This window comes from Poecilia reticulata, linkage group LG22 (genome assembly GCF_000633615.1).
Source record: "Poecilia reticulata strain Guanapo linkage group LG22, Guppy_female_1.0+MT, whole genome shotgun sequence".
Classification (NCBI taxonomy): Eukaryota; Metazoa; Chordata; class Actinopteri; order Cyprinodontiformes; family Poeciliidae; genus Poecilia; species Poecilia reticulata.
The window spans coordinates 2,638,999-2,653,750 of NC_024352.1; the positions used below are offsets into that span (position 1 = coordinate 2,638,999).

The 14,752-nt window shown below is 41.4% G+C and overlaps 1 protein-coding gene across 1 annotated transcript in view; it reads left to right on the forward strand.

Moving 5' to 3' along the window:
* The window catches only part of baz1a (bromodomain adjacent to zinc finger domain, 1A), a 31,219-nt gene that overhangs the window by 13,698 nt on the left and 2,769 nt on the right, over positions 1 to 14,752 (forward strand). Inside the window, exons 6-23 of the mRNA XM_017302394.1 lie at positions 721 to 1,055; positions 1,510 to 1,675; positions 1,877 to 1,969; positions 2,321 to 2,394; positions 2,569 to 2,681; positions 3,185 to 3,420; positions 3,503 to 3,717; positions 4,755 to 4,873; positions 4,956 to 5,110; positions 5,211 to 5,356; positions 6,292 to 6,363; positions 6,947 to 7,032; positions 7,129 to 7,293; positions 7,385 to 7,605; positions 7,674 to 7,856; positions 7,938 to 8,116; positions 9,730 to 9,917; positions 11,290 to 11,377. Coding sequence (XP_017157883.1) covers positions 721 to 1,055; positions 1,510 to 1,675; positions 1,877 to 1,969; positions 2,321 to 2,394; positions 2,569 to 2,681; positions 3,185 to 3,420; positions 3,503 to 3,717; positions 4,755 to 4,873; positions 4,956 to 5,110; positions 5,211 to 5,356; positions 6,292 to 6,363; positions 6,947 to 7,032; positions 7,129 to 7,293; positions 7,385 to 7,605; positions 7,674 to 7,856; positions 7,938 to 8,116; positions 9,730 to 9,917; positions 11,290 to 11,377 — 2,834 coding nt within the window. The remainder of the gene's footprint in view (positions 1 to 720; positions 1,056 to 1,509; positions 1,676 to 1,876; positions 1,970 to 2,320; positions 2,395 to 2,568; positions 2,682 to 3,184; positions 3,421 to 3,502; positions 3,718 to 4,754; positions 4,874 to 4,955; positions 5,111 to 5,210; positions 5,357 to 6,291; positions 6,364 to 6,946; positions 7,033 to 7,128; positions 7,294 to 7,384; positions 7,606 to 7,673; positions 7,857 to 7,937; positions 8,117 to 9,729; positions 9,918 to 11,289; positions 11,378 to 14,752) is intronic.

Genomic DNA, 14,752 nt, shown 5'->3' on the forward strand with positions numbered 1-14,752 from the left:
CAGTACTTGATGGTCATGCAATCATTTGAATCAGCTGTTCTGGAATAGAGGCACATCTAAAACATGCAGTGCAGGGGGGCGGTGAGGACCAGGGTTGGGAAACACTGCTTTAACCAATAACCAAGCTGGTTTTTGGCAATAATTTGTTTAATTTATAATGTATAATTTATGTCTGGAAAGCAAGTAGTTTAAGAAATTTTCAGAATGTAACATCACAATGTCCGGAATGCCCTGCCACTCACCTGGCAACCTCAGCGAAGTCCAGCCCGTCACTTAGCAACCCAAGCTGAGCTCCAGCCAATTTGGTCAGCTGGTTTTTCTAATGTATTCGCAAGTGTTTTGTTGTGCATTTACCATCCAGACACCACTTGCTGGAGGCTCCATTACTGCAAAGATGTATGGTTGTATAATCGTGCATCTGATGGCAGTTGTTTTTTCATGTGAATGTTAACTTTGATATGGGGGCGTGGCCAACAGCAGCTTATTTGAATTGAAAGTGATGGAAGCCCTAAAACAGCTCATTCTGGAAGGAGCTCAACATAGTCAGAACTAAGCAGACTGAAATGTCACTATCTCAGAATGATTTTGTACAAAAAAATGTGAACATCTTTTGTAGCCTATTGACCTTTCCTTTAATAGGTCACCTTTAAGAGCTATATAGCTGCCAGGGCTTTGCACCCCCTGTGGCTGAATGCTGCCAGTACATCTGATGTTTCTCTGATTCCTCCATGCAGACCTGTGGGAGGCTTTGGAGGACGACTCTGATCCCACTCAGTCGGCTCTGACTGCTGTCGCCTCATTGGCTGCAGCCTGGCCCCAGCTGCATCAGGGCTCAGGGCTCAAACAGCTGGACCTGGACAGCTGCACGCTATCTGAAATCCTGCGCCTCTACATCCTAGCCTCCGGCGCCGATTGTAACCATAGCAACGCAAAGTTCCGCTACCAGAAACRAGGTGGTTTCACGGTCATGGACGACCCATGCGTGGAGCTGCGATTGTCTGACCCAGCGCTGCTGAAGAGGTTGTCGTGCACTCCAGTATATGACCTCACACCAGGTCAGTAACTTGGTAGGAAGTCTTTAGACAGGACAGATGAGACGATTTCACAGTGAGCAAAATCAATAAAGACGAAACTGCTCTTACATTCAGATAAAATCTACAACACAGACGGACTGAAAGATGTGAAGGACTTTGAAATGCCTTGCTGCTGAAATATGCTATATAAATAAAATTTGATTTGATTTGAAAAAAAATCTTTGCCTCTGAAAATTTGACGCTTGTTGCAAATGATCACTGATGCTAACRAGGAGTTGTTCCCGTTTCTCTTTGTTTATATGTGTCAATATTAAACACTCCATAAGTCAGTTTTTATTAATGGCAGTAATCAATTCCTTATAAACTAGTCATCCCTTTATGTTCCTTGCAGTAATCAGTCCACCTTTCAGTTTATAGAGATAATTCAAAGTGAATTTTAAAACAATCAAAGAAAAATAGATTATATTTTTTGCAGCGGAAAAACTGAAGATCCTTCAGGCTCTGGTGGGGAAGCTGTTGACTTTGGCTTCCAGCAGAGATCTGGTAGAGGACTGTGTGGATGAACAAAAGGCAGCCAGGCAAGAGCTGAGAGAGATCAGAGCAGAGCAACACCGCCGAAAGAGGGAGGAGATCGCTCTAAGGTAGGGAACACACACCCTGCTTKTAAGTATCATTTGATCTCTGACCTCTGCTTTGTAACACTAACATCCTAAATCAAGACGTTTCACTCTGGGTTGAACGTTAAAAAAAAAAAAAAAAAAAAGGGTACATTGATGTTTTGTGTTTTTTACTTCTCATGTTTTAAGTTTCCCATCTGATGTGTTTAACATTTTTGTTTTTAGGGCTCGTGTTCGAAAAGAGGAAAAACTGAGGGAGCAGGAGCTGAGACTGAGGGAGAAAAAGGATCGATTGAAGGAAAGACTGCAAGCTAATGGGTATGGAAGAAAGTCTTCACCCAGAATAAGGAGGCTGCATTGCTTTTCTACACAGGCCTCAGGGCTGCTTCATGTCCTATTCTTTGATAAGCATTCCCTTCTCTTTGTGTGTGGATTTTCTGTCAGCTTCTTTGGAATTGTTTTTAAAACTGGATGTGTTTGCAGAATACAGCATGTCACCTTTTTCTTCTGGTGATTATATTAAAGTAAACACTAAATACTGSTTCTGGGAAAGACACTCAATACTTTCAGCTGGCTTGGAATTGAATCACTTCTGGAGAAGGGCTAGTAGCATTAAAGCTGTAAACGGTGGAAATGAGTGGTGTTCAGTCCTGTTTCCTCTGTCCTCAGTGAGACGGCTTCTGAGGGAGAACAGCACGATAAGAACGCTAAAGAAAATGCTCCGTCCAGCACACTGAAAACAGGTAACATCTGATCCCCAGCAGGGCACTTTGACTCAACATACTGCACTAATGGGTAGAGGTTTTCAGCTCAAGCAAACATGACAACGATTATTATTATTATAGACTGATGATTATATTTGATTTGTCCCAAGATGAAATACATTTCATCATTTAGTTTGTCCTGTTGTTCTCTAGGTAAAGGGAGCCAAGATGAAGACGGGCAACAGCAACAAACGCATTCTGATTCCAAACCCTGCGGCCTGACCTCCAACCTGAGCCCAGAGGAGCTGGAGAAGGAGCAGGAAAAGGTCACATGGTCACTTTTTTTAAGGAGAAATGACGAGCATGACACAGTGAGGTTGTCGCTAGCTGCGTTTCCATTAACCTTAAAATTTAGCCAAATGAGCATTCTGGAAATAAATACACTTATTGGAAACATGGCAATTGTGAGAGAACTTGTGTTTCTTGATAAAATGTTTTTCGATAGATTGAGGGGATTTTTTCCCCCGGCCTTATATAAATTAGTGCATTTTGCGGAACTGCAATGGAAACACTTTTCACATCACACGAGTCACGTCCTCAACAACAGTTGTTACTGACAGAAAAGACGAAGTGGTGGTAGGAGGGGCAAGGCGCGGAATGTTGTTAATGACCTCAAGTTTCACATGAACTAAATTCCAAAATTAATTGCAAAATTCAGTTTTTTTGACATTATTTGAATACCAACAAAGTTTTATGCACACGTAAAACTGGAAATGGAAAGTTTGCTAGTGTGTATTTTGTGCTTATGAGGTCTGTGTCTTYCTGGCAGGTTCAAGAGTTGCTGCAGCGAATCCAGAAGGCGGCCGCCTGCACCTGCCTGCTTCCTCTGGGTAAAGACCGGTTGTTCCGCAGGTACTGGCTCATCCCATCAGCCTGCGCCCTGTTTGTGGAAGAGGACTTCTGTGGCCTGACGGAGGACATGCTGCTGCCACGCCCCAAACCTTCTGAAGACGCTGCAGCTACTATGGAGGAAACAAAAGCTGAGACTGAACAACCTGGAGAAAAGTGGGTGTTCATCAAATATCTCTGAGAGCTTAAAGTTTAAAGAGCTTCCTAATTGTGATTTTCTGATTTCATAACCTGACAGTGCTGGTTCCAGCCTCAGTGCACATGGAGTACCAGTGAACCGTCCCAACCAGTGGTACTTCTACAGCTCCATAGAGGACGTAGATCAGCTGATCGAGGCTCTAAACCCTCGAGGTCACAGAGAGAGCGGCCTGCGGGAGGCGCTGCTGCAGGACAGAGACAAGCTCCAGCTGCTGCTGCAGAGCTGTGACCAGAGCAAATACAGGCTCCCCAACAGTGAGTTGACCTTTCTGTCCACATATGATGAGATTAGCTAGAAATCAGCAGTTTTCTTTAGGGAAGCACTGACCCACTTTTTCACTACCAATACCAATATCTGAGGTGCAATATTGGCCGGTACCGGTCCGATACAAAAAAACAGTGCTGAATTGACTGAATAGACAAATTTATTTGCATAGCAAAATCATGTACAAGACAAGTCAAAGTTCTTTWTGGAAAAATGTAATGATTAAAAACAGGCACAAGTTAAAAAAGATAAATCAAATGGAATAMAAGGGAAAAAAATGACTAATTAACCCTTCTAGACTGGACCATGTCGGCGCCRACACCTCTMAATTTGCAGTATTRTAATTCCGTCACACGTAGYGCTATCTGAAAAATTCCAAYGGTTTCTGAAAGGGCAGACGTTGCACTTTCCAGCAAGTATAGGGTTAATACGGAAACTTCGCAGCTGCAGGGCACTTGTTATATTGAAAGTTCCGGTTGTTATGGATACATGGGTAAGTATATCATCTCACAGGACATTTAAAGAACTACTTACAATTAAAATAAGGAAGATTTATTTAGGCAGACGCTCGAAAATCCGGCGCAACAGGGTTAAATTAGAAGTAAAAGATTTTTTTTTTAATAAAATTCTTTTCGCTGTAATTTGCATGGCTAAAAAAAAATTTTTTTTAAAACGGAGACATAAATATACTGAATTATAAATTCATTGCCAACTCTGCACAAGTACATCTCACTGAAACACACCGTCACCAGCTGGTCAAACATGTAAAAATAAACTTTTACAAACCATATTTCAAATGGTTCATAAAGTGCAATTAGGAATTGTAAATATAATGTAAAATGAATAATAAAACATGATGTCACTCAGAGCACAACGTATAGAATTAGACTGAATAGATCTGCCCTTATGGATCGGGAATATTGTCACTGATACCCAATCGACAATTTTTTTTCAACATCGTCACACATATTAAAATCAGATCRGTGTCTCTAGTTATCTCTGAGACAGCAACTGTTTGTGTGTCCAGGTGAAGCGGAGCGCTCACCCTGCTCTGCATCTGCTGAGACCCGGATGGAGGTCAGGTTAAGAGACCTGCTGCTGGACCTGGAGGACCGCATCCACCAGGGGTCCCTGGGAACCCTGAAAGTAGGCTCAGCTGCTTACAATAACAAATGACCCGTAGCCTCTAAGAGATGCCGTGCTCAGCTTTCATTTTGGTGTTGCTAAGGTGATGGACAGACATGTTTGGCGCTCTGCGCTGGAAGAGGGAAACTACGAGCTTCTGGCATCTGAGGGCAAAGAAAACGGCGTGATAAATGGACAGGTGGAGCCCATGGAGATGGACTCTGGTCACATAAAAACCAGAGACAGAGGCAGTGACAGGTAGTCTGTGCACTCAGCATGGCTTGCTGCACGCTTATGTGATGGAATGACCTCAGTTTCCTTGATGAGAAGTGTGTGTGTGTGCGCGTGTGTGTGTCAGGCTGCAGGAGCTGAAGTCCGAAGCCACTGGGAGGACCAGCGGCAGTGAGACTCCTCAGGTGATCAGCAGCTCGGTTCGAATTCTGGCTCAGGCCCTCTGTCATGTTGAACAAGGGATCGAGAGACGCTTCCTCAAACCTCCACTGGGTGAGTCTGCAAACCTTGTTCAGTGGTCWTCTGCTGATTTCTGCAGTTTCCAAACACACAGAGCAGCCCTCCCACACATCTYCGCAACTCAACTCCTTCACACTAGTCTGCAGCAATTGGCAAACATCTGGGGCACTGTGTATGAGCTGAACTCATTATAGGAGCTACTTATCAGAGTAATGCTGGTAAAATGTTGTGCATGCTCGTGATTTATTATTTATTTATATTTTGTCATATTGAACTATCTTATCACTCTTAGGTATAAGAGTATATGTATATATTTTATAAATTTTGYCTCGTATTATTGTATTTGTATTATTGATATTTAATACCTCAGGTGGAGTAGCTTATCAACGAATAGGAAATTTTCCCTTGGGGATCATGAAAGTATATTCTATTCTAAAGGGTTAATARAGGAGCCATGTTGTGATGACTTCCTGGAGGCGGAGTTTCAGAAAAAGCAGGAGTTTAAGATAACAGAGCCTCTATTTCAAGGCATTAAATTGCAATGTCAAATTTTCTTTTAAGTTGTGTAGCATTTTTATAATCAAAGGTAACATGGTTACTTGATTATGCTATAAAATGGCACTATGTGCCTGAAAAACACATGGTACTGCCCCTTTAAATAAAAAGTTGAACTGACCAAATATTATAGCGGTGACTTTTCTCTCTGTTAAAAACGTTGGGTTACTTAAYGTAATCGCTGGTTCTTTGATAACAGAGTGAGGTGCTGAAACACCGAGCAAAGTTAGAAAAAAAAACTGATACAGCAAAATCCTTCAGGTTATGTGGATGGGCTTTTCAGTCACTGTTTCCGTTGATCCAGTTTGAATCGGTTTCAATCATCTGCATTTCTCTCTGCATCTCTAACTGTAACAAACTCTGAGTGGTCGTCTGAATGTTGCGTTCACTGTGTGTTAATGACACACTTTCAGGTGACGAAGACTCAAAAAAGGACCAGAAAGTTAAGAAGAACAAGAAGAAAGACGACGACCAAGCATCTGATGGTAGGACTTCAACTCATTAAAAGGGATATTTTAAAAAGAAATGACGGGGTTCCGTAAAGTATGTTTCTACTTACTCAATACTTGGTTGGGGCTCCTTTTGCATAAATTATTGCATCAATGGTGTGTGGGACTTACGTGCTCTGACAGCTGCCCTCAGGTCATCTGCCTTGTTGGGTCTGGTGCATCTCATCTTCCTCTTGCCAACAGCCCAGAGATTTTCTATGGGTTAAAGGTCATAGTTTTCTTGACCATCAGGAATAATAGTCWTTGAAGCAGCTTCCAAAGCATCACAGACTGTGGAMAYKTMTCTCTGGACTCTAAACCCCAGTAAATGTCCTCCTCAAATTGCTTCTATGTTGGTCCATGAGGACGTYGGTGTCATCATAACAGTTAGAGTTTTAAAGCAACATGGATTTTGTCCCTCTCTTCTCTTCCTCCAGACTCAAGCACCTTGATTTAAAATTAAAATGCAAACTTTACCTTCATCTGAAAAGAGAACTCTAGACAACTGAACAGCAGTCTGGTTTTTTTTACAGCTTCTTCCAAGTAAGATTTTTACTACTGCCTCTTGTTTCTTTGCTAGATGGCAGCAGTGACGGCGGTCGGGTGGGTAGGACGGTGCTGGACCGATGGAGGGAGTCGCTACAGGCCTGTTCAAGCTCGTCTCAGGTCACTTTCTCTAACTCAACGTCACCGTTGCCAACGTCTAGACATCCAAACTGGTTGTGTGAACACATTGCTGTACTTTGTGTCGAATCCATTCAGGTGTTTGTTCACTTGTCCAGTCTGGAGCGGAGCGTCCTCTGGTCCCGCTCGGTCCTCAATGCCCGCTGTCGCGTCTGCAGACGCAAAGGAGACGCAGACAGCATGCTGCTGTGTGACGGCTGTGACCGAGGACACCACACCCACTGTCTGAGGCCCCGCCTCAAGGCAAGCCACCATCATTCATGACTGACATAGCTGTCCTTCCACCAAACATATTTATTAAGTAATGAGGGAAAATGATCCAACTCTCCTTCAGCATGTTCCAGAGGGCAGCTGGTTCTGTCCAGACTGCCGACCCAGACAGAGATCCAGCCGCCTTCCGTCCAGACAGCGCTCCTCCATAGACGAGGAGGAGGAGGAGGAAGAGGATGAAGAGAATGGGGAAGAAGATGACTCTGAAGAGGAAGAAGAGTCGGAAGAGGAGGAAGATGATGATGAGGAGGAAGATGAAGAGGAGGAGGAAGAGGTAGCTGTGAGGTGAGCATGGAATGGTTCACGTTTGCTCAGTTTTTAGTCAACCCAAAGTAACACTTTCCACTCTGCAGTGCCAAAAAGAGCCAGGCTGCACCTCCCAAAGGCAAAACACAACAAACCACGCCCAAAACACAACAAACCACGCCCAAAAACCAACAAACCACGCCCAAAAACCAACAAACCACGCCCAAAGGTCAACAAGCTCCGCCAAAGAGCAGCACTACTTCATCAGGGAAAAACTCTTCAGCCTCCAAGTATGTATTATTATTTATTTTTTTSGTAAAAATGCCGACTCTTGTTTGTTTTTTTGCTCAGTAACATCTGTCCCCAAACAGAACCTCAGGGAAGAGAGCTTCTGCATCCTCGTCCAAAGCAAACACGACACCGAGCGAAAGAGCGYCATCTCGCTCAGGACAGCGTGCCAGCACCCGCCTGAGTAATGAGATTCTCGCCCCAAAGAGCAACGTGAAAACCTCACCTGGTCAGAGGGAGGTCAGCAAGAAGCCCTCAGCAGGTAGAGCAACAGATGACCTCAGCACATGTAAACACCAGCAGGCATAAGACATGGAGCCATGAAAGTAAAAAAAAAAACAAAAAAAAAACTTTTTTTTAGCTTTGCATCATGTTATGTTATTCCCTCATCTAAAACATACCAGGAGTGTCCCCCTGGATTTTTTTTTTTCATGAATGTTTGAGAAATTCTTGAATCTCCCAGGGCAACCACTCAGCTGTGCAAAACACCTGAGTGGACCTAGCTCTACCTTCGAGGCGCAGCTTCTCCTCAGAGCTGCAGTTTCCGAGCTTCTGCCTCACAGAGCAGCCCTCTCTCACTCAGCTCCTTCAGACTAGTCAGCTGCAATTAGCAAACAAGTGGAACTGTGCATTAGCTGAGTTCATTATAGGAGCTACTTCTCAGAGCAACGTTGGTAAAAATGTTGATAAAGGATTAGTAGAGGAGCCATGTTGAGATGACTTTCTGTAGACGGAGTTTCAGAAAGACACGTTAAATTACAAAGTCCAATTTCATTTGAGTCATATTTGATATAAATAACATTTTTATGACAACTGAAGGTAACGTATCATATTTGACCTGATTGTGCTATAAAATGGCAATGTGTGCCTGTAAAAACCATAACACTGCCCCTTTAAGGATTAAAACTGTCGAACTATGAAGTTGTACTATTGCTACAGCTTTGTTTACTCTGTGGACCAGAGCAGTGCAGTGCTCCCAAAAAATAATGGACAGATCAACTGTGTTGTAAAGTGTTTCAAATTTTAGAAGTTTGTTGTTTTTAGTTGCAGGTGCATGTTAGTTTTCTTAATTTAAAAAAATTATTGAATTATTTATTTGCATATTTAATTCATTTGYAATATTGTATGGAATATGCTCAAATGGTTAAATAAAAAATCTGCAGATGTTGCCAATTATTTTCTGTCAGAATAATTTCGTCCCGAAATAATTATTAGCAGTCCTAAAACTGACCTGCAGCGTGCGTTTGTACTGACCTCGTATGGAGATTTTTGTCTGACACAAAGTAGGTGAATTATTTTTCATGTTTTAATGTAGAATTTATTCATAAGTATGTTTTATTGTATTTTTAGTGCTTAATCCAGTCAGAGGGCTCAGTCTGCAGAGGATGTTGTAGTTATTRGTGTGTCACTTCCTTCCTATCATCTGCAGCTTTCGAATATTTTCAAGRAAAGTCTGGAATTAAATAATTCCTTTCCTGATTATCTACCATAAATTTGTGGTATGCTCTTATGAACTTATTAAGAACTTAAGAAATTAGCATCTGATGAAGTAATTTACTTTTGTTATGAGAACTGGACAGGAATCCTGGACATTCCACAGCAATGTCTGTCGCTTAGAAACACATTTCTGAACTGTGACTAAGGACCCAAGTACACACACACACACACACACACACACAGATGTCTGACACTGAGACTTTTTCTAGCATGTGCCTACATTTCCGCTTAAACCAACAATGGGCTCCAAGGTCAAACTGTGTTCTTGAGATTTCCTGTTACAAAACGACAAGCAGCCTCCATGTCACTGCAACACATAATCATATGATCCATGCAGCTAATCCTTCTGAAATGTTGTGTCCCCGTTTCCTCCCACAGAAGCTACACCTCCCAAACCATCAAAAACCGTCCTCCCAGTTCTCTCAGCAATGTCTTCGTCCTCCAGCCGACGCTCCTCTGGGAGGAATCAGGGTGTCCACGAGCTGTCRGCCTGTGAGCAGCTGACTGTGGAGCTGGTCAGGCATGAAGACAGCTGGCCTTTCATGAAGCTGGTGTCCAAGACTCAGGTATACAAACCTTCAGTATGGAGAATTTTTAGCTGGCTGGGTATGGAGGCAGATAATGAGGATTTCAGCAACAGATGTATCCCCACACCCTCCCACCGTTTCACTGAGCAACTCCTGAGTAGGATGGAGTTAGGTTCTGGGTCTGCAGTGAGCCATAACAAGAAAACCGTAGTTAGCCGCTTCTTTATTTACTCCTGAACAAATATGAAGTCCTGATTGGTGCAGAGCAGCTCTATTGTAGTTCTGTTCTGAAACCCAGACATCAGGCTTCTCTGGGTGTTTCTGGCTTAGCCTTCAGACATGTACAGCTGTGGTGGGGATTTTTTGGGGGTTTTTTGCGCATTTACATTTGTTATGGTAAATTACATAAATACAGAATTGCAGATATGACTTAAAAGTGAAGTGTGCAACTTTTATAAAACATGTTTTTGCATATTTATTAAAACTGTCACCGTGTTGTGACAGTTTTGAGGCAAATAATCTGTGAAAAGATCGACCTCCTCCAACCTCTGCTACTATTGCCATCTAAAGAAATGCACCGTTTCCGACTAAATCAACCAGTAACAACCAGCAGGCAGGTCTTAGCGTTGTCAATCAAACTCATGTACTCACTGTTCAATTTGCTAATGGTGGATAAACAACTTACTGTTACAGGAAAACCTTTTATCCACTGTCTTTAGTAACCTTAACATTCATGACAGTCTGTGCTACGTGTAGCATAGCAGAGAGAAAAGAGGGTTGAGCAGTGCCACATAGAGGAGTGACAGACGGATTGAGTCAATGAATCTTAAGGTACAAACTAGAATCAAGCAGCATCCTTTCAAAATGTTATTGCTCATTACTCATAAGCATTCTAAATTAGATGTCTATCTATTGATTGCATGATGAATAAATGAATGGATGAATKAATATATTTTATTAACCCCCAGGGAGGAAATTGACATTTCAGCGCAGCCTGTTCAAAGAACAGAAAACAAACATAAGACATCTGAAGCTGAAGCCCTGAGAGACGCTGCGCTTTCGTTAGACGAGAAAAACATTAAGGTAGACGAGGGAAAAAAAATCATCTATGCAAAAAAAACCCTCTGAACATGAAAATCAACATATTGATGACATAAAAACACAGGCTTTTGCAGTCCACAAAGTTTTTGAAATTCGTCGGAATATAGATGTGAAAGATGGTTAATTTCATTGTTTATATCAATCCATTATTTTTAGAGAATATGTCATTCCTAAAAAATATAACGGTGATGGGCATTCTGACACCACAGCTTCTCCAGCATTGACTATTTCCTGGTGAGAACTTTGACGTGGAGTGATAAAATAACGGCTGTAGTGATTCTAAGTTTCCTCCATGTTTGTGTGGTTCCAGGTTCCTGACTACTATGATATTATTACGAAGCCCATCGCTCTGAGCACCATCAGAGAGAAGGTCAACAACTGTGAATATCAGACAGCAGGTGAGAAACAAAACTATGGATCATTAGACCTTGAATCTTCTTGGCTTGCAGTCAGTTCAGAAATAGTTTTGGTTTGTGATTAAAAACCGAGGTGATGTCACTGCTGTCTGTACACAATGACATAATGCTGTTTGTCTTACTCAGACAGACCAAAGGTTATCCCTTCTAAACTTTGCCAGCCAATAGAAATAGACGCAGCTGAGCACAGACTCATCTAATGGCAGTTTTCCATTCTATGTTAATATATGGTTTCACTTTGCATGGGGATCATGTCCTTATTTTTCCACTGCTTCTCAAAGTAGGTGGGACCAGCTGCTGATCACAGCATGTGAAGTTGTGTTAACCTCAGACTACAGTTTAAGTACCTTTATTAAGTTCTATGTAAACAATTTAGCAAGGTATGGATGTATTCAGAGTGTATCAGAAGAACTAAGTTTGCTTTTTTGCCTTGATATTCAAAGCTGGACAATAAATCGATATCACCGTAGACACGTGATCAATATTGATAGGTAATGTGTCTGGTAGAATATTCAATATATAGAATAATCACTGAACTTCAATCCAGAACCGCACAGCATTCTGGGGGATGTAGGCAAAGGAAAGACTTTAGCTACTCAACCTCTCACAGCAAGCTAAGCAAGGATTGTTGGCAACTAACTGACTGAATAACTTGCAGGAGTTTGAGGTTTCACCACCGTGCCTCACAAATGCTTTTAAATGATAAAAAGCAACGGAGAGAAAACTGGATAAAACAGGAAAGGTTGCGATACTAGTATTTCAAATATTTAAAATCAACAATTATCAATATCAATAATTATGGACATGAACTAAAGTGAAATGCTTATATCTTTATAAATTTTTCAGCCATATTGTCCAGCCCTGTTATGTATAGTGCTGTATTTACTTGAATTGTTCCAGATTATCAACCAGATGTTGGTATCAGACAAAGGTAACTTAAGTACAAAAATCAGTTTTCAAATGATGATTCGGTTCAATAAAGGAAAACAAATTTGAGGTGCTCCATGCAATGGAGAACCTAAATACGATTACTGACCCTTTGATGGCACCAGCTAATGCTGGCTATGTATGAATGATGCAGACGAGCTCAGTGAGCTATAATGTGAAGCTTTTCTAAATGTTTGTGCACAAGATTTTTCTACTGTATTCTGTGGGTCAGAAGTTTACATACACCGTGATCAAGAATGTAAAATTAATTTGAAGCATTTATACAGCAAAAACAAACATGTGAGTCCATCACTAGTGGGAGAACTGACTCATGGTATTTTAGCAAATACAAAAAAGAAATCCTCCAACCGCTGAACGTTGAATAAATAAAATATGAGTCCGTTCCATTTTTTTTTTTTTTTTTACATTTTTTGAAGAAGGAAGTTGCGCTCCTTGTTTTCTTCAGAGGTTTTCATGTTGTTTCCTTAAGTGGTTCACCCACAGATGAGGTGGAGGAAGGTTTTTCAAAGGGTTTGACACAGTGCAGTGTGAACAGAATCATATGAAAATGGAACAAATGCTGCAATTTTGATCCCCATCAGGTGGGCCAGTTGTCAGCGTTTTTTCAGTACCAAGAAGGTAGTTAGGTTGCTCTACACTGAACTTAATAACTTCATCTAAAATGACATCAAGCTAAAGGTAAACATCATTGGTACTGAGAAAACTCTGCTCCAAACAACTGTCTGTAGCATTCAGTCTCCTCCATGGGAGTCTAACAGGAGACATGAGACCACTCACTGGGTGTGTGTAGAGGCCAACATTTACACATTCAAATAAATGTAAATCAGCCCTCCTGGCTGCATGGTCAGAAATCAGTTGGAGACGCTCGTAATCCTTTAACAGATTCTGTGACTACTAATATTTTACTTGCAAAATCAGGCATTTATTAATGTTGTCCAGCATTGCCATGAATCACACATGCTGTTTTTGCTTACAACATTTCTAAATGCTGTAAACTAGGCGTGGGCAATATTGATTTAAAGTTTTATCAGAATGTTTTGTGGTAATATTGTAATATAATATGATAAAAGTGACAATAAGTACTATTTCCTATGTTTTATATAGCCACCCCTACTGTGAAAGCAGAGGCACTTGGAGAAAGTGTACATAACTATGACGGAGTGAAGTGTTAAAACAGCTGTGTGTGTGTGTGTGTGTGTGTGTGTGTGTGTGTGTGTGTGTGTGTGTGTGTGTGTGNGTGTGTGTGTGTGTGTGTGTGTGTGTGTGTGTGTGTGTGTGTGTGTGTGTGTGTGTGTGTGTGTGTGTGGTTTAAAACAGATGGAAATGCTAATAAATGGTTTCTATTGACAATCTTCGTTAGGTCTTGTATTCATGCAGCCATATTGGATATTAATTGCATGGTTGCTCAGCAGCTCCAACTTTCTTACCTGCAATTCTCACTTCTTTGGTTATTTTTGCTTTAGTGAGAACAGAACATTTAAAACTTTATGAAACACTTTTATATCAACGGATTACACAGCAATGAATGTTACAACTGGAACCAGCTGTAAAATAAAAATAAACTATTCAAACCATATGGTTACTGTCCAAATTTGATCTTCCCAATTGGGATTTCTTTCATGGTGGTGAAAAATGTTTGGAGTGTCACAGTGGTTGGGAGTGGCGCCTCGCAGCTAGAGGTGGGATTGATTGACTCGTGATGCATGGAGTTAACATGTTCTCCCTGTACACACCCAGGTTTTCTCTGGGTACACTGGCTTCCTTCCACTGCCAAAAACAATTGGCTGATTAATTTAGCTCTCTGTATCACCCTTCTCTGTCTGTGTGTGTGGCTGACCATGGAATGTGATGATAGATAAAACGGTAATTCCCCTTTATTACTTTGTTTCAACAATTTCCCTGCTGATTAGAGAAAAAGCTAAAGACTGAAGCTGCTTTCATGATTTCCTTCACTCTACTGTACTATTGGCAGTGAATCAGACTCTTAGCATGATGCTACCACCACTATGCTTGACAGTAACAGAGCACTCCTACCATCAAAACCTCAACATTCTTCTTGTCATGATCAAACAGCCCAGTCTTTGTCTCTTGTTTTTCTGAAACGTTTCTCCAGTAGGCAGTGTTGTCTGTGGGTGTAGGTCCAAATTTCAGACGTGTCTGAACTTTTCACTTTTGGTGTGAACTTCGCTTTTCCTGTCATTGAAGGGATCAGATGAGGAAATACTTTGGCATTATTGGATTTTCCAACCAGATGACTATTCCAAACACATCCAGTCTGGTTTTGGAATGGATAGAACTGACATTGAGGTTCTGGACTGGCCTTGAACTCATCCCTGTTGAACATTCACATTACTTTTTACTTAAGTTTATTGAACATGTTTATTTTTTTTGTTTTAAAAAATGATTGAA